Source organism: Actinia tenebrosa, unplaced genomic scaffold (genome assembly GCF_029948245.1).
Source record: "Actinia tenebrosa isolate PJP-AT-01 unplaced genomic scaffold, QUT_ActTen_1.0 PGA_scaffold11__36_contigs__length_13525064, whole genome shotgun sequence".
Lineage (NCBI taxonomy): Eukaryota > Metazoa > Cnidaria > Anthozoa > Actiniaria > Actiniidae > Actinia > Actinia tenebrosa.
In genome coordinates this window covers 1,411,603-1,431,908 of record NW_028292571.1, presented here as the reverse complement: position 1 = coordinate 1,431,908, position 20,306 = coordinate 1,411,603, and the positions used below count along the sequence as shown (strand labels likewise).

The 20,306-nt window shown below is 38.2% G+C and overlaps 1 protein-coding gene across 4 annotated transcripts in view; it reads right to left on the bottom strand.

Annotated features, from left to right (window-relative positions):
- Window positions 1–20,306, bottom strand: part of LOC116306087 (uncharacterized) — a 28,408-nt gene extending 8,102 nt beyond the window's left edge. The window contains exons 1-13 of one of the 4 annotated variants that reach the window (XM_089027397.1): window positions 17,315–17,437; window positions 17,140–17,160; window positions 14,511–14,705; window positions 11,005–11,333; window positions 4,367–4,580; window positions 3,498–3,789; window positions 2,997–3,102; window positions 2,281–2,372; window positions 2,112–2,185; window positions 1,576–1,681; window positions 1,264–1,359; window positions 523–679; window positions 109–271 (exon numbers count right to left, since the gene is read on the bottom strand). In XM_089027397.1, coding sequence (XP_088883523.1) covers window positions 109–271; window positions 523–679; window positions 1,264–1,359; window positions 1,576–1,681; window positions 2,112–2,185; window positions 2,281–2,372; window positions 2,997–3,102; window positions 3,498–3,789; window positions 4,367–4,580; window positions 11,005–11,333; window positions 14,511–14,705 — 1,824 coding nt within the window. In that variant the 5' untranslated portion in view covers window positions 17,140–17,160; window positions 17,315–17,437. Of the gene's footprint in view, window positions 1–108; window positions 272–522; window positions 680–1,263; window positions 1,360–1,575; window positions 1,682–2,111; window positions 2,186–2,280; window positions 2,373–2,996; window positions 3,103–3,497; window positions 3,790–4,366; window positions 4,581–11,004; window positions 11,334–14,510; window positions 14,706–14,807; window positions 15,006–17,139; window positions 17,161–17,314; window positions 17,438–20,182 lie in introns of those variants that run through there. The other 3 variants (XM_089027398.1, XM_089027395.1, XM_089027396.1) reach the window with 3 other exon arrangements.

The window sequence follows — 20,306 nt, the reverse complement described above, 5'->3', positions numbered from 1 at the left end:
TTCCTAACTTTTTTTTATTTCTCATGACTTTATAAATCATGTCTTTTGGATTATGTTATATGAACATGTTAAATGAACAACTGTCATATAAAAGGAACACCAATTCACCTTTCCCTTTCTCTTCCTGAGTCTGTGTAGTCGTGACGCCAACTGAGCGATTCCTAAGGTCTCGGCGTAGAATGGTAGCGATGGTGATACGTGTGCTATCATGGTGGTACGACATGAGGGGTTACCAATCGACTCCTGTAACATACGGGTTATTTTACTTCCCCTGGGAAAACACAAACAATAAAAAAACATTTGATTAGGTGACACTCCCCAAAAAATAGACCACCAATGGAAAGGAGGTCATAGTCATACCAGAACCCCCTAGGAACACCCCTGCTGTAATTCTGGGTTTCACTTCACGTTATTTCTTCTTTCGTGCAGAATGTTCATCAGCTGAATCACACGTTTTCAGTAGAATGTTTTCTGGTTACATCACATGGTGGTCAGTAATCTATCAATATAAGGATTGCTTACTTGTGGGGTAGATGTTTTGCACCGTTAATCAGAGCAATAATAACATTTCCAAGGCCTGCTATAGACATGCTACTGGCACCACTGTCTTTCTTGGACCCAGTGTATCCCTCACAGCTGGCGAGGTCGATTAGATGTAGACGCGATCTTCCACCATGCACTGAAATAACAAAAACAATAATTAGAAATACACAGTCGTCGCAACAGGTCCAATAAAGTTGCAGATCAAATCATAGGAGTCCTAGCGCCCGGCAAAGCATCTATCAAAAATGAACACTTCCAAATATCCAATTCATTGATTTCACTAGACATCCTTCCTGCCTCTTGCAGAATGTTCATCAGCTGAATCTCAAGTTTCCAGTAAAATTCTTTCTGGACTTTTTGGCTGACAGCACATGGTGGTCAGTGGTTTAGTGACGGAAATAAGCGGGGATGATTGCGTGGGTTCAATCGAACCTCCCTTTTGTAAGATCTTGTGCAGCCAATCGTGTTCTTTACGCTCAGTAGCTGATGAAATTGGAACGCCCAAATTGTGAAGCCGATCTCATCAGCTCATGGCGGCCATTTTGAAACCCCCTTTCTAAATTCCTTGATTCGTCACTGTGTTTGTCCACCATTAAGAGCAGATAATGAGATGATGCAACGAAGCCTAGCAATTTAGCCATTGAACAAGGCCACAGGTTGAAGCGTTCTCCACACGAAACAACAAGACAAGAGGCAATTGGTTATTACTTCTTTACCTACCTTTACTGTTTTTGGAATGTTTCTCTACTTGGTAAATGTGAACCGTAAAAAACATGTGTGAATTTCTTGTTTCGTCTTTTTCGAGGCCTCCGTCTACTGAGACGAACAAAGGATGCAACGTGTTAGTCATTATGTCTAGGTTTTTGAGAGCACCAAATTATATAGGGTCTTCTGACGTCATCAGGGAATGGATCAACTCAAAAGCTCCTCGTTGCTAAGGAGTAAACAAAACGTAACGGCACGCGGAACTCTAGCAATAGGCTTTCTTGAACTGGGAATGTCATGTTATCAAGTAATAAAAGTATGCATTACCTGAAGGTTTTTCTGTTGACGATCTCGTTCTTGCGGCGAGTGCTGCGTCTAAGTAGAAAGCAGCCTTCTCTGCAGACGAAGCTCGTAGCTCAGATGGGTTCATCAGCTGATGAATGAATAAAATCTATGTTACTAAAACGATTGGAGCATTGGTGACATCGCGGGGTAGACAGAAAAAATATGATGAGTTGCGAACGAAAATGAATGCTAATCCGAATATGTGCCATTCAAGGAGACAAGGATTTCCTGAAGAACTACTTGAACTTGAACTTTTTGGTTTTATTTACACGCATATTATATATAATATAAGATTAGAGAATGTTTATAAAAGAATCACATAATGTGAAAATATTGAACAATTAAGGAATAAACAATAAAGGAAACGTATATGCGCTTGTATTACGCTCAGCGTTATATATCAGTTTGAATCCAAATGCGGAAAAATCAAGGCTCCCCCCTCAAAAAAGTATATTCTTTGATTCTCTTGGAAGCAAATCCATCTTTCAATCTGCTCAAAAATCCAACTACTCACTGACCTGTACTCCTTCAGTCCTGTCATCTCTAAGGAACTCGCTTGGACTTGGTGTCTCGTTACTGCCATTATCTGTCCCTTTTAAAATAAGGTTACAAAAATAATTACTCTCTCAGTTGCACAACGCCTAATCCCGTGACAACATTAAACACAGATTGTTCGTGATGGGTTACCTGTGGTAGCGGATGCCAGCAAATCTCTCCAGTTTTCTGATCGCCCAACAATTTCGACGGCTGAGACGCGAACCGAGAATTTTGTACCTGTTCTGTAACAAAAAAGGGATGTGTTAAAAACTATTCGTACGCACTGTCGGTGCGCCTCCACCCTCGGTCCCAGTACTTATTCCTCGGTGCTGACCAAGTGAAACGCAGGCTCTGGGGACAAAATTGGGCCCCAGATCCCTGTCATTCTTATTGCGCATGCACGACGAAATTCTTTTTCCGATTACTGTTCGCCTCGTTAATTCAGTCAGTAGTACAGATTGAGCTGACAGTGACAAACGATGATGAACGTGTGTACGCATACAACATAACATAATATAGTTTTGTGCAAATTAGACATTGATAACATATTGCGTTTTATTAAAGATAATATGTCACGACAATGTTAATTTGTAAAATATATATGCCACACTATTCAAATTCGTTCATTCGAGAGTCATTTACGCAGGCTTAGTCTCATTTCAGTGTCAAAACATTTAAAAATACCAAAGGTAAAGTAAAGAATGAACAACGATACAACCACTTTGAAAATCCACGGACTTCAGTTCACTGGTATATTCTATACAAAATCGAGACTAACCCAGCGAAAATGGATCTGTAGTCAAAAATCAGAGAGGTATTTTACGAATTTTAAACAGTTTGAATAAAGCTTACTGTCCTTAACTTACTTTTGTTTCTGTTCGTTAATGAGACGAAAAAGCCATGATAGTGCTGATGGTAAGATGCCTAGTGTCTGGTCATTCTCGTCCCGTCCAATCATAGAGTACGTCTTTCCTGTGAGGTAAACCAAATATGACAGTTATCAATGATAATCTTCGGGAATAATCTCTGGGGCCTGAGGTTCGTTTCCTGGGGTGCTTACCATTTACCAGGAAAAACCGGAAATTCCAGTTGCAAAACAAATGGCACATTTTAATCCTATCGACTAAGTTACGGAAAACTCGGTCTTCCCGTTGAGGTAATCAATCTACTTTTCCCGCTCTTTTGTTTTTTTTTTCGGTAAACGCATTTATCATTTGTCGAAAGTCGAAATTTCCCGCTGTTTTTTATCATCATGCCCTGACTTTAATCAGCCAAGAGGTTGTTTCAGGGTATCGATAACATTTGAAGGTTAGGAGGTTTAAAGAATGATAAAAGAAAACAAACAATGTGACGAGAAAGTAACAAACCTAATCCCGCGTGTCCGTAAGTGAATACACAAGCATCTGAACCACCAACTACAGTCTGCAGGATATCCACTAAGGTTCCCGAACAAACGTCACTCTGTTTAGCACTGGCTTCGTAGATAGCGTCAAAGGCAAATATCTTAGGAGCCGCTACGCCCATCTTGCGCTTAGCTGTTGATACGTGAGTGGCCGTGCTTGGGTCGTAGAGAGTGATTTGTTTTCGCTTTGTATCGACTTTCATAACTGATGCTGATTCGCCGATAAAACTTGGACATATTCGTAACATTACCTTCACCTGAAGAGCAGAAACATGACTTAGTGTCGTTCAGAAGAATTATCATTAGAATGGGGATAATATACTGCCTCACAGTATCGGAGATGGATGCTATTGGTAATGGGTCCCCGATCTGGGGAAATGCTGGCTCACAGTCCTAGTATGGGAGATGGATACTCCTATTAATGGGCTACGTACTGATATGGGAATATGCTGGCTCACAGACCCAGTATGGGAGATGGATGTTACTAATGATGGGACCCCGATCTGGGGAAATGCTGGCTCACAGACCTAGTATGGGAGATGGATGCTCCTAGTAATAGGCTACGTACTGATCTGGGAAATATGCTGGCTCACAGACCCAGTATGGGAGATGGATGTTACTAGAGATGGGCTAGCTCCTGATCTGGGTATATGCTGGCTCACAGACCCAGTATGGGAGATGGATGCTCCTAGTACTGGGCTACATACTGATATGGCGATACGGTGGCTCACAGACCCAATATGGGAGATGGATGCTCCTAGTAATGGGCTATATACTTATCTGGGAATATTCTAGCTCACAGAAACTAAGTGTAACAGAATCATATATTCTTACCTTTCCATCTCTTCGTTTTGGACTAGTCTTCTGTAGCGCTGCTGGTACTGTAGGACTGGACGATCGTAAAACTTCCTTAAACTTGGTCGGGAATGGATACGGTGACGTTTCCTTTTGCGCATGTCTGGTTTGGGGAACATCGCTGGTCTGGGGACCATCTTTGTGGTTTCGCTTGACCTTCTTCTTCGATGACAAATTCAGTTTCTGTGCAGCCCTATATGATAGCGTATATTTTAATCATAGTATATTGAAAACAATTGAACACTCAAGATTAAGGGATGGGCGGTATCATAAGGACGTTGTAGAGCCCTTGAAATGCTGTGTATACGGTGGCCGAGGGGGATTGGGGTCGTAAGAATCATTACAGCTAGCATTTCCCTTGTTCAAAGGCGATGCTTTCACAGACATTCTTTTGGATCTTCTGCGCGTGCGCGGATTGGCGCCTGAATCACAAGATCCGTGCTCTTGTTTTAAGGTCGGTCAATGACCTTTTTTTAATTGCGCATTTGATTATTTACCTGTTGAAAGCGTTTCGGTGAAATTTCTCTGAACTCTTCTCACCGGAAATTAATTTTAGTGTTTCTTATCTCTCCTTGCCAATGAAATGGTGATAAACTATTCATGAAACTGAAATGGTCTCTCAATATGTCTTCCTAAACATGTTCATATGAAGATTTTCTCGCTATGATCTAACTAAAGGTTTTTCTTTCACTCAACACCGCACTTTACCAAAGAGATATTGAATCAAAGCTTAAATTAATTAATCATTAAGAAACATACCGCGAACACCCTAAGCATGCATCGAGCTAGTGTTTTGACATGAAAAAATATTTTAGCCCGACTGTCATGGCTGTGTGTTTAGTTATAACAATTACCACTATTAAACCATGTCGACAGAACTCTGCACTTAAGCCAGCACAGCGGGAAGGATATTCAAAGAGCTCCCTGACCGAACTCATTTACTAGTAAGAAATAAGGATCAATGATCAAGAACTAGACTAGTCCTCAGTCTTAAGTTCCCGGGGTTTAGGACGTAACGAGAAACTAGTATTGTTTTTAGATTAAAAAATGTATTTTTAAGCTTATTTTGCTCTAGAATCGGTACATTTGAAAGCGCACTTGCGAGACTTGAGGTTTCCTGAACGTCGGAAGAGAAGCGCTCGGTAATATTCATTGTGTGCTGAATGAGATCATCAATGGCCGGATTCATAGACTTTCTGGTTCTTGTTTGCTGTAAAGTGCGTATAATCTTCACATTATGACGGGAACATTTAAAATAAATGTGGTTGCTCTAAGTCATTAAACTGCCTATTATTAAGGTTTTTCCTTGAGAAATGAAATAAAAAACGTTTTCTTAAAAGAGGCCAGAAAAAACGTCCATCAGCGACTGCAGAAACCAAAATAAAAACGCTGAAGACAAATAAGTTCGAAACCTTGACAAAAAATGTTTTTGAAGGAATATTTCTTTTTTAGTGCATTTTCTTGCTTTTGAAAGTTTGTTTGAAGCCAATAATCTCTTTTTATGCTATCAGAATGATCTGTAAACTATGGCGACAGTCTAGACTTAACGCTTACAGAATAATTCAATGTGCTCGGATGGATTTTATCTTTACAGGGACCGAGATAAAAATTATAAAACTGTATTGTGAAATTGCTTTAGACTTCCTTTGAAAAAGATAATTCTTTGTCTTGCCGCTTAGTTAGGGAGATAAGACCGAAAATATTGTAGAAGAAAGAGTAAATATAATGGTATTGTCACGAAAATTCAGTCTAGTACAAAAATATTCTTACAATAAAAACATTCGTTTGCTAAGCTCTCTCAAGAGGAATATTATGATATCAAGCTATTCTGCAGTGCTACAGATGCAGTAAAATCCCCTAAAAATATTGGAATTTGAAGGATTTTTCACTGCTATTTAAATCCCTGTTGCAATCCTTAAAACAAACTGTTGTTGGAAATAGTATTTTCAATGGTATTTAAAAAAGAATTATAAGTCAGTTGTAATGACAACAATGAGATGGAAAAACTATAACTTTGTTATAATAATGTCAGTATACTGCACCGCATTATCTTAATTAATAAAAATAATTCAAATATAAATACATTGATAGGAGGATAATATGATGATGAGCAATAAATATCAGTGATAATATAAAAGCAATCTCACATGAAACTATCAAAATTAAAATAAATAAAATTAAATATCGCGAAGCCCCTACCTATGATAGTCTAGGAAGACTTCAGGATGCCAGTAGAAAGTGCTGGAGCTGAGTAGGATTGAAAAAGAAAAGAAAGAAAAGAAAGAAAGAAAGAGAAACAAATTGTAGAAAAAATGATGAAAATGACGCCAGAGAGTAGCGACAAGTTTGATATTATTTGCAGAAGTTAATCCTACCATAATAATGAATTATCCCTTCCTATATCACGAGACATGCTGGATAACGTTCTAGGGTATGTGTAGCTCATGTCGATAAGCGTGCGATAGGAGCATATAGCGACAAGGATCGTCAAGGACTGTTAAAGGTCTTCCTTGTTCATTTACAATGAAATAAAGAGGCGACCGCTGTTTTGCGTAGGCAAACAGGTTGTTCATATTTATTGCACTCAATGACAATTCATCGGAAGTTTCAGTAGCGCCTTATGCAGATGGTGAGTATGTAGAGGAGAGGGGTGGGGAGGGTGGGGAAAATGAATGTTGCTGATCGATGGTTTCTTGTCGATTTTCTATCTTTCCTCATTTCATCTATCCCATCCATCCATCTCATTCTTCCATCTCATCCATCCATCCATCCATCCATCCATCCATCCATCCATCCATCCATCTCATCCATCCATCCATCTCATCCATTCATCCCATCCATCGCATCCCATTCCATGCTTTAATCCATTCAAACTCTAATTCAACTATTCCTCCATTCATCTCATCCATCCATCCTGTCCCATCTATCCATCTATTCACCCATTATTCCATCCATCAACTGGCTGTAGGGTTGAGTAGGGTAGAGTGTTTATACTTCTCTTCTAGACAGACTTCTCGCGAACATTTTTATTGAACTTCCCCAACACTACGCGAAATGACCAGCAGTTTTTGATAACGAATATTGATCTTCAGTTACACATCAAAACACGCCGTTCGATCAATACCAACAAACGCTATAGCCACTTTCTAAAACCATTACTTGAACAATACCCAGACTAGCTATAATCTACTGTTAATATTATGGAAGACACTATGAATAAAGTTGAGCAAAACATACACGAAAGGAAAGAAAGAAAAACGAAGGAAAAAGAAGATTGATTTTTCTTATCAGCGATTCTAAAATACTAGTGAAATTAGACGGTCATAGAATATATAGATCATGTTTGCCTTAATTTTAGCTTGTACATAAATTACAGCGCCATATTTACTTCTAAGATTTAAAAACAATTTCATCATTTTGTCATTTGGTGTTAAAGTGAGACGCCGATCGCGATAACGACGAGCTGTTCAGGGTGGATTTGATTACAAAAATTAAGAACCTTCAGAAACAGCTGCTGTATTGTATTTTTGTATGATATAATATTTCTGCTTGTATATTTTATTCCTATCTTTCGCAATACTCCATTTTACAGTTCCGTTCCAAGCCGAGGCTGGAGTTTCATCGCATGATAAAAAGTATAGTTTTGCTATGCGCGGAAACTGCAGCCTCGACTTGCAACTATTATTCGTAGTCACTCGAACGGAACTGTAAATGGAGTATTGAGTTTTGGAGAGTTTTCTTCGTATTTTCTTTTTTCCTTTAATTAGATATCATAGAACTTTCTTCAAAATGATCTGTTAAATATACAATATTCTTAGAAAAGTTTACAGATCTTCATTAAGAGCATCAACTTATTTTTTATCGAAAAGAATTCTTAACAATCATTATACGCTAAAATGTAGCCACGTCAGTGGATGCCTACGACTAAACATAAAGAAAAACTCGTTGATGTTCCAGCGAATTAGTGTCGTTCAAATGCTCTGCTATTTAGTAATCATGCTTTATAAGCTAGATGGCTTGATCTGCAGCTATGACTCGTTTATTTTGACAAAGACATTTGTAATTGGTGTGAAAAATATTAAAGACCTCGTGGTCATCTTCCTTGAAAAGCAAAACCAACTGCTTCCAGTCATTACGATATCCTAATCAAGATATTTTAATTGAAGTTTGAGTTCGCTTTTTCTGTATTCAACAGGTGTATGTCAATCACAACAATAGACCAATCAAATTACACCCCGGGAAAGACTAACCAATCAGCGAAGAGCATCTATAATGTTGTGTTCATCAAATTTATAATCTTTTATTCCCCATCAACAGGTGTTTTACGATCATATAAGCCAACCAATCACAATCTTAATTAAAACTGAGCTTTTAGTAAGAGTTCGACCAATCAATCCAAATGATAAGTGTCAATCTACCAATCTTCCAATTAATAATTTCTGTAAAACCTATAAAGTGCACAGTGGCTGAATCAATTCATTCAGCTGTCCTAAAACCAAATCCCTTCATTTCAAAGTGTCCCATTCAGTTTTGAATGCTTAACACACTGACGACGAAACTAAAACTAGTTTCCTAGTTAGTTTCTTTTGTACATAATGGATGACCAATACGAATATTACTAGTAAGCTACGATACTAGTACACATTATTCAGTTCAGTTTATATGTACACTGCCATTAATATAAGTATATTCTAGTCAAAAACCCTCTTGATTTCAGCTGTCACTATTATGAATTATGACAAGAATCTTTTAGGATCAATTTAGACCAACACCACAATATATATACATGTAACGAGAAAAACAAGCTTTTTTTAGGTAGCTCATTTTACGAATAGTTCTTTTTCTCGGGGCGTTACACGAGGTGGGATAGAGCATTAGCCATCGCTGGTGGCTCATTCTATGATTGGAATCTTTTTTTTTTTTTTTTTTTTTTTCAAAAACAAAATGAAAAAAATCCAGACAGGGCAAACAGAGTGTAGTTGTTGCAAATTGTTGTTGAGTATCAAGCTCAATTCCATGATTAAGGAAGATAAAATATTTTAGATTACCTTTAGGGGGTTTAAACCGACTTTGAAATTGTTTAGCCTTAAGAAGCAAAGCCCTGTCTTGGGGCTTATACTGCCTATACCTCGAGGCTCAATCATCCTGAGGGCAAATTATTCTGTGTAAGTCAGACCACCAAGGTGAATATTCTAAATATCTCCGGAAAAAGACTTCAATATCTATAGCCATTAATTAATTAACCTATATATACATTATAAATGCTGGAGGTTATAAGGACATCGGTTATAAGTGTGTTGCAATTATTGGTCGAAACATTTTGTCATTCTTTGCCTTTTCCCCCAGCACGACTAATGGAGATCTTGGATTCTTCTTGAGTAGTTTTAGGTAACAAAACTAACTAGTCTCGAGAATTTAATTCCTTATAATACACTACACGAAATTACTCGATTCTGATTGGACAAGAAAATCAATTAAATCTAAAATTGTACTCTGAAGAGTCCCAAGTCGCTCAATTTTGTTGAGTGTTTTAAACAAATTATAATAAAAAAATCGCACAATCTTCTCGTACAATTTGGAATTTATAGATACTCGTCATGTTTTGAAAGTTTTCAAATCGATATCGTGCGTTTTTTTTATACAAATAGCTTACCCTTATTTACCTCACTACACTGTAGTTTATTTCTCTGCGTCATTTTCTCAAATTTTACGAAACAGAGTAAAGTACATTCACAGTTATACACAGAAGATAGAAACTTGAAGTGAAAAAAATATCATTGAAATCGCAGCCTTTGCCCTAAAAATGCACTTATGGAACAGCCTTTATGCAAAGATTGGTCACGTGACGTTTGTCGCAATGTTTAATGGTAACTAGCGGAGAGATTAAAGAATTCTTGGCGATTAGATATAGCATGAACAAGGAAAACATAGCGTCAAGTTATAGGTCTTGACCAAGGACTTGGAAACAAGGCAAATATCGCACAGGGGTACCATCAGTATCATCGCTCCATTGATTCCCACCACCCTATCAATTACAATAGACCACTTTCGAGTTCTAAATTACCGCTGTGTTTCTTAATTGCAGGCTCATTTACTCAGGGTTAGCCTCGTATCAGTGTTCAAATATGCAGAAATACCAACGGTAAAGTAAAGAATGCACAACTTTAACAATACGAACACTTTGAACAATTCCACAGACCTTTACTGGAACATGAATATACTGCACAAAATCAAGGTTAACCCTGAGCAACAGGCAACTGGAAACTGGAGTATCGCTAGACTAATTCCTAATTCGAAGGAAAAACGTCTGTTCGTATTTGTCTCCGGTATTGCTGCGGTATCAGAGAGTCTGCATTTTGTCACACTATTTCCCATCGATATATATATATATAGAGAGAGAGAATAACTGTGGAGATAAGTGATATTGATAAAGCAGATTCCTGACATGACGTCATTCGTCAAGTCTGACTTTATCACACTGGAAATCTTTCTGCGTGGTGAGAGACTTGAGCACTCATGAATATCCTATTTCTATAACCTTTAGATCATGACTTTTATGTTAGGAATCCTTTGTGCACGGGATATATCCATCTGGAATAAGAATAAAACTCACTAACCTGTGTAAAAAAGACGACGAAGATGCCGCGTCTTCCGGTCGAGCACATACGAGCCCACGATCACTTTGTTCAGCGGTAACCACATTAACAGGGGGCCGCTGTTTTTCCATTTTTCTCAAAACCTGCTGAGCGTTAGGTCCAACGACGTATCCAGGTATGTTATAATAGGCGAGGAATTGAGATTCTTCAAGGGTGTGCACCATGGAAACGGCTTCCCATTTTAATTGGTTGAGATGAGTCGAACAGACCTGACACTGGTCAGCGTGCCATGACTTGAGATGCGATTCAGGGAGGCCAATTTGACTGAAGATACGAGATGACAAGGAACCCTGGAGACCAAAATCAAACGAGACAATCAGTTTGTATGGAAAACAGGGCCGTGATGTGGAGCATCTAAAAGTGATGGCTTGTCAGGTCCGGACGCGGCTCTTTACACATTTAGCCACGCAAAAGACACATAGGAACCTTGCTAACATCTGCGCGTATTTTGAAAATTATGCGGGGAGGAAGCCGTGCGCTAATGATGTTACTACATCCAAATATGTAAATGCATCATTCAAAATCTTTTCAGATTTTTCTGTTACCAAAAAGAAATATAGAAACTGCGCCTCTCAGAGACAACAGTCTAATGTTAATAAAATTACAAAATCGAGAATAGTTGTTTCTAGAAATATTTTAAAATCATTTTTTGAAGAACAAAGACCTAAACACTGTTCCGCAAAAAACCTTAGCAGCTAGGACAGTGGCAAACGCGGTCGAGAGGTAAAGTGTACTTTATTGAATGGATTTTAATAGCCAGTAATTTGCAGTGGAAGTAGGTAATCCTGGGGATGTCAAGGAATAATGGTTAGAACAGCTCATCATGTCATACCGTGTCAATAAATCAAAGAATCTTACTTTAAAATAGTTTTGTAAACTGCAGATTGGTTTAAAGCATTTCCTCTGTCAATATAAAGTCTTTATAATAAAAGATTTATCCTGTCTGACAAAAAAGGAATAGGGATTCAGAATTTCCCAGAATTGTCCAGTGATTGTTTTCTAAGCCCGCATTCTCGTTGGTCAGACCGTCCAGAATTTAATTCACTATGCACATGCGCGTACTTAAGACATACTGAGTCACTCAGGAAAAACAATTAAAAATGAAAAAACCAAAAGTCTATCCAATTAATTACCTATATACATGTCTTGGCTTAGGGGCTTGGCGCAAAAATTAAGGTTAATAATAACCATGTGTTTTACGAAAGAAAGAATGGTTTTAAATTAATCACGGTAAAAAATGTATGGCGTATTTTCGCTCAGCAGTGGTAACATGAAGGCTTTCCCCTCCCATCCGCCAGTGGTCTGTAAATGGGCCAGAGAAAATACAAGTTGCGCTCCAACTGCGCAAGCACGCAAAGCAAAGGGAACAAAAACAAGACGAGATGACAACGGTACATCTGTGCGATATGACCACTCATCTGTTCAACGGTAGAGTAAGAGAATTAGTCAGGAAAATCTTCATTGTCAAGATGATAATTTGTTTTGACTAGGATATTGTCTTATTGAATTATACAATCCATACAATACTAGACCACCTGAGAATGAACTTAATGAATTAACTCGGTATGGCGCAGTCATGAAAGGTGACGATTAGGACTGTTCGAAACTGTTGGAATTGTCTACACGGCACGCTACGGAAAGAAACAGTTCAACAGAAGTAACGAAAAGTATTTTTATTGTGGAATGTTTTGAGAAGGAATAAAACCCAAATTTTTTCAAAGACGGTCGCTCTTGAGCACGAAAACTCCGAAGGTACATACTTTCAAAAAATTTGCTGTTCTGAGACAAAAATAGCCTAGAGCCATTAACGAATTGTCAGGGGGGGTAGAGGGGATACGACGCTTCTTAGAAGATCGGTCGGTTGAAAGAAAAAGATTTTTATTGGGGATTTTTGTTCTTTTCTTGTTGTTGTTTTTTGTTTTTGATTAGAATCGGTAGAGAAGATGACCAATTCTTTTCATTCCACCTACTTTCGTAACAATACTTTATTCTCGTTTGTCAAGGAAATGCATTTCCCCAGCACGTGGACGCTTCAGGATTATTTTCTAGTTTAAGAATTTAAGGTGCATAAACAAAGTTGCGCACCAGTTTCATTATTTCCGATAACTCAATATATGACTGACTGTCTTTTCCTTCTGGTCTAATTGCGCGCCGGCTTTGTTTTGTTTCCATCGTGCGCCGGTGAAATATCTCAACACTCTTGACGAAGCACGCGACCTGTAACCTTTAAAGTCGCGCTTTTAACTTGACTCTGTTTGTCAAACATTGTCCGGTATTTGGAGTTTTACCAATTAGGCGAAAGATAGATTCCTACTTTGTGCACGCTGTCTACTGCAGAGTTCTACTTGACTAAGACTTTGAAACATCGAAATATATGGAAGAAATATTCATATTTAAAACTATATCACCGCACGGACAACGCAAAAGAAGTTGTACAGTATGTGAAATTTCTTTCTTGAAAAAGAAAGCCGAGGAAAACTTATTTCATTGATCAAACGTCGTTCCGTAATTCTTCCTCCAGGAATGGAATGTACGGTTAAAGTATTTTTGAAATACCACAAAAGTTTGACCCAAAGAAAAGAACAGGGGGTGCTTGCTGTTCATTTTGAATAGATACTATCATTCCTCCATATCTGTCAATCCAAAAGAGGATTGATTTCAAACGTTAATCTTAACTGCAGGGAAAAGGTTCATGGCCTTTCATTTATATCAAAGAAAACACATTAACGTCAGCACTAAGTGTTTGTGTCTCGTTGACATGTGGTTTTGGCCGAAAACCCACTCTACTTCAAAGCACCCCTTCTATATAAAATATTGTTGTTTTACGTCAACGAAGGTCCTTTATCCACCGCGCCGGTTCCGACTCCTCTGCCTTGCGAGGATTGACGACATTCCGTCATGTTTACAAAACCTACTATCTTGTCCTTGGAAACAATTAACGCATTGATCACTAGGTTCACCTTCACTAGTTCACTCTTTTGATAACCATTACCGCATAAATTCACGTCATTCCGACATAGAACAACAGCAATATTGTTCACACTCTCACACATATGCTTTCAACTCTTATTATTTTGAATCAACACTACATCTCTGTTTACAACCTATGACATTTTCTCCTATATTATCCTTGATTCTTAGTTTTCCCTTGAAGTAATGTAACTATTGATAGAATGAATTCCTAAACTCACATGAGGTTTTTCAGTGAATTTTTTCTCTTTCGTATTAAAAGAATTCAAGAGGTAAGCCTTCATAATCGTGCACAAATCAGTATTTGTTGGTTGGAAATTAATGAAGAACAATATTAAGAATTAAGGCAAGAACATTCTAATTCCCATAGAAAAGGGAAGAGGAGCGCCGTAAAGACGATTATTTTCTTTCTAGATAATATTCCTGCTCTCCAAACTATTCGGATTGAAATAAGCGGATTTCATGCAACGACGCGATTCCCAAACAAGAATACTTACAGTGTTTGGTGTGGTTCCACTGTGGAAAAAGCTCTGAATCTCTGGAAGAATCAGACGAAGGACCTGGCGCTTGAGTTCTACAAGCCTGTTGTTACATTTTTCACACCAAACTCCTCCTGCTTGTACAGTCTGAGCGCAAGGGGGAACCCATGGAGCTTGTGCAGGCTGGATGCCTGACGGGCGCATTTCAGCCATCTGAAAAAATAGAAAATAATAGAAAATTTATAGCTAGAATATATTATAATTTTAGTTTTATGAGTTGCTGAGCTTCTTACTCAATGATAAACAGTTGCTTACATTATTCGCGCCAGGAACTGTACTATTCTCCGACATAGCTTTCTCAAGACAAATGGCTTCACGAATCAACCATCAGATGTGTGTTTCCATGGCTCATGTGATAGAAATAGCTCCCCTGACTTTCAAAGGGACGATTTTTGATCACAAGAGCTCCCGACTGTGTTACCGTGTCAAGGTCTTGTGTTTCAAAAATAGAGATTTTTCGTTAGGGCTTATCATTTGTCTGCGACCTTATCCACTCAGTGGCCTCCGTGTAACTAAATCCACATCTATGTGGGCATCACTCTATTGTGCCCTACTCAATCACAGATCGAATTCCGTCAAGTATTTGTCACGATCTAGTATATCTACCCGAGATAAACCTACTTGTGTCACGGCGGATTTGTCGTGGATTTAGCTAAGATGGAGTATTTTTGCCTCTCCTTAGCTATCGACTTAATTATTTAAAAACATTTAAAAACCCGATAAATAGTTAGTCTTTCATTTGAAATACAGGAATATGATGCCTTAAGATGCCTTGTTGAACTTGACCAAAATAGGATCACCCAGAGCCAAGCAGTCACCATTTTTGTATAGTTTTTCAGACTTGAAGTCCCAAGCCAAGATAGCACGGATCAAGACGGCAGCAGATTTACGGCTAATCGTGTTTAATAGTATCAAGATCTTTCCTTTTGATTTCTCAACTTGAGTTCAGGGATTTCAGCTAAACGACTACTGGGATTTCTTTCTTTGACTTTTAAATAAACGATTTATCTGTTCGTAAGTCCTTTTAACTAAGGTCTTATTTCTTTTTCGACAAACGCGCAAAGTTAAGCCTAGAAGTGTTTCGTGGTCTAGTCCTGATTCGATTAACTTCGGCTGCACGACAAGATTTATATTTTGAATATTTTCAATTCCAAAAGAATTCAATTTTATACCATTGTAATGAAGTTATGAAATTTCTAACAAAGGAATGAAATAAGAAGTAATAGTGTGTACGATAAAGAGTAAAAGTAAACAACAGAGTGAAGTGCTCGCTACGTAAGCTACTCCTCAATTGGATCTCACTTCCTGTTAGTTTCCGTTCTTATCACAATCTCTTTAAATAGTAAAAACATTCACCTCAAAGAACCTTTCTCTTTGTTTTAATATGTACTTTTAAGTCATTTTCCTCTTTACATTCTACACGACCCTTTGGCAGGGGTTTACTCTAGGTGTGACAATGAAATAAGTATGTGATGGCACCGTTATGTCCGCTTTTCGACCACAAAATCGATTGATATGTGATATAATTAATGGGGCCCTGTCTGTGTATGCGACTGCCTAGAGAGAGCTCGGGGGAGAAGTTGTCTCAGCACAAAGCGGTTGTCGTAAAAGGTAGGGTTTGAATTTCGGAAATCCTACTTTAAGGTAAGCTACTTTAAGGTTATCAATGAAATCTCTTGTTCAAGGGAATAGAACTTCACCTGACCCCACCCCCCTCGGTTAAATGCTGTTATACAATGAGAACTCCCCCGTATCTTTAGATGTATATCTTTAAAAAGATGTAATGGTATTTCATTCCAAGGGGATATTTGTACTAAAAATTTGAAATGATCCCTCCCGCCCAAAACAACCTATTTTAAAATAATCCCTAAGGGAAGGTCTCCGTACTCCATAAAGAAGTACTCCATCCCCCGGGGATATTCTCCGTACAGGTAGAAGTACTCCATTCCCCAAGGATAATCTCCGCACAGGTAGGAGTACTCCATCCCCCGAGGATAATCTCCGTACAGGTAGAAGTACTCCATTCCCCGGGGATAATCTCCGTACAGGTAGGATTACTCCATCCCCCGGGGATATTCTCCGTACGGGTAGGATTACTCCATCCCCCGGGGATAATCTCCGTACAGGTAGGAGTACTCCATTCCCCGAGGATAATCTCCGTACAGGTAGGAGTACTCCATCCCCCGGGGATATTCTCCGTACAGGTAGGAGTACTTCATTCCCCGAGGATAATCTCCGTACAGGTAGAAGTACTCCATTCCCCGGGGATAATCTCCGTGCAGGTAGGAGTACTCCATTCCCCGGGGATAACCTCCGTACAGGTAGGAGTACTCCATCCCCTGGGGATATTCTCCGTACAGGTAGGAGTACTCCATCCCCTGGGGATAATCTCCGTACAGGTAGGAGTACTCCATCCCCTGGGGATAACCTCCGTACAGGTAGGAGTACTCCATCCCCTGGGGATAATCTCCGTACAGGTAGGAGTACTCCATCCCCTGGGGATAATTATGTTCGTACAGGTAAGAGTACTCCATCCCATTAGGAAAAAAGAAAAGTAGATAAATAAGAGGAAATAAAACATACTTACAAGACTTGGAAACCGTGTGTTCTAATTTGTTCAATTGATACCATTTCGTAAGAGTTGAAAAGAAAAGAAAAGAAAATTATTCACCATAATCACGCTCTATGTATATAAATAAAAGTACTAGACAGATTGAAAATCTAATGTGTACAAATAATAAACCATAATAAACGAAGCTTACGTCACTGCCAAGGCACCGTATAAAGCATAAACCGTTGACTCACTATACTACATGCCTTGATCCCAGAAGGCTACGTAATCGCACGAAGAATGATCAAAACGTCTTGATATTTTAGCTGAAGGGCCTACCAACCGTTCACGACTCTAAAAGCAATAATTTTCTGAGTTATTTCGCTTAGCGCAAATGAGACATCCTCAATGACGTCAATAAATAAAGATACCTAGGAACACTTGTCACATGAAAGAGCTAACAACTGGAGAGATTAGACACCGACAATGTGATCGTGCTTTATCTTGTTATGCGAGGAAAATACAAAGGCGTCAGTATTCTGTGGGGAAACAATGGATGTAAAGAAACCGCGATCAAAAGACATTTTTTCTTGATAAAAACTAATGATTTTGATCGTTTGACTATATTGCGTCTTTGGGTTATCGATGAGGATGGGATAACTTTTTGACTTGAGAGTTTTAGATTAGCTAAGGTTATCGTAAAATTAATTCATATATTTACACGGTCGATTGAGTGCCGAGTATAGTCAGCAATCGTCCATGCCCTTCTTGGAATACTTGCCTTTCGACTACAGCGAACAGAAATATACCTTCTTAAACATTATTTTTAAAATACTCTATCCTGTGATAGCAATCTACGCTTTTTTAATCCATTAATTAACGCTCCTTGCTAAAAGCCGTTCTAAATTTTATCTACAAATCCTATTGCAAACACTGACAAAATATAAGAGTAACACACTGCTTTTACGACTAAATAGACTCGACCACATCTCTCAAATCCCTGGAGATAGTCGCAATACATTTCCTGCATTCTGCACATCGAAAGGGTTCAAGCTTTAGAGAATAATATGACTCTGTAAAGCCCCACTAATAGCCATTCTTAACCCTTATCTTAGCCAAGTCTGACGCTTAAGAAATGAGACGCAAGATAACCAGCTATCCCCGGTCATCATTATCAACATCAATGCAAATGGCAAACGAGGCTAAACGCCTTCCTAATGGCTAGCAAATGGCCTTTAAATTCAAGATTATCTTTACTGCACATTGAATAATAGATGTACTTAAAGCAGAAATCAATGTATAGGTTATGCAACATAAATAATGTGGGAAAACCAAAAATATTCTGCTGAACAACCTCTTAAATATTACATATAAATAAAATGACTGTTCTAACAGTGTTTTGGCGGCATAATTTAGGCGCACGCGTCATCTGAGGCGCTGATTTTCCCGCCTAAAAGAACACAAGCGGTTGCTACTGATGACAATGTTCATTCGACTCACAGAAAAACACTTATAGTTAGAGGAAGGTTCAGTTCTTGTATTCTAGATAAATCTAAAAAAATATTTTTTGTGTGCGAGTTTACGGTTTTTGTTTTGTTTTTGTTTTTGTTTTTGCTTTAACTTTTTTTTTTTTTTTTTTTTTTTTTGCTTTTACTGTTTCATTCAGTTGATGTACTATGCTCAATGTTTTGTTTGTTTGTTTATTTTTCGTTTGTTTGTATTCTCGCTGGGATGGCTTTGCTCGTGTATTTAACGGCGTTCACTTTGTTTGCTTTTTTATTTTATTTTTTGCATCTGCTTCAACTATTATTTGTTGCTTTTTTTAATTCTGCGGTAATTATCCTTAGTTATTTTTATGTTTGTTTTCCCCTTTTCTGTGGTGTTTTTCATGGTATTGTGATCTACCGGTTAACAGACGACACACTAAGAACCCTGCTACTAAACATTTTATCTCGCTAATAATCGAACATAAATGGCCAGAATACTAAGTAACAAAAACATTACTAATTTGCTTATCAATAGTATTTGCTTTTGGTATATATATACTCCTAGCCCTAATCTTTTACGTCTAGGAGTATACTCCTAGACCTAATCTTATCGGGAAATATTCGAACAACACAATGGCCACACAATTCTATCCTGCAATAAAGTCGAGAATTGTAAAACCTCATCCTTTGCTTTGCATCAGCTAAACATTTCACTTAACAATGTCTACAATATCATACTAGCTTTGTAGTGTAGCATCTTTGCCGAAGAAGCACTGAATAGGTTTTAAACAAAGCGAATTTCTTTGAACAAATTCTTTGAGAGACAAGTAGGAAGGCTCCCGGATCGGCTGAAAGACATATTACTACACACAGATATTTGTATCTTCGACCTTTTGTTTGATGACTGCTTAATTTGAGAGACTTCTAAACAAGTGCTAAATACTGCGACACCTGCTTTACTTGTAGTGATCTGCATGTAGCGCTTTCTGTATTAAGTTGTATTTATTTCGTGCTGGGAAGTAATTCTGACCGTTACCTCCTTTGTCAAATGTACCTTTATTTTCTTTATTTCTTACTAGATGCCCCTGGCCAAAAAATTCAGCATAAAGTAAGATTGTTCTCGGAAATTCCACAGCTGTTATTGGCGTAATATCTGGGCAAGTGCTTATGCCAATTTGACGAGGTGTTTGTGGGTAAAGTGAGTTATATATGTGTTAATGGACGTTTGAGCTTTTTATCTGTGTCTGACAACAAGTCTGTTGTGAATCTAGTCCGGAGAAAAAGACACACACTGAGACTCCTCATGGTACAAGACATTTGAGTAGTGGTAAAGCAAAGAATCGGCCATAAACATGGGGCGGGAAAAAATATATTTTTTAATTTCAGAAAATAATATTCATTGAGCCGTACAAATATTGCTTGAATCAAATAAAACTCCAAGAGAAGAAGAAAAAAAACCCAGAATATATATAAGATCAAAGATAGCACAGATAATATTTTCCATGCATTCCCGAGCCGAGCAGCGAGAAGCGAAAATTATAGTTTTTAAATAAATATTTGAGCACGAAGTTCTAGCTTGCTAGCTTACTCACCGCTTGTTTCGTAGTTATTTGATATCAGTGGTCCTATACATAGTGCTTTTATCTTGTTGCATATCGCAGCATTCAACCTATCCTGTAGCAGCGTACTCTCCTTACCCGACACTACGGCCCCAAA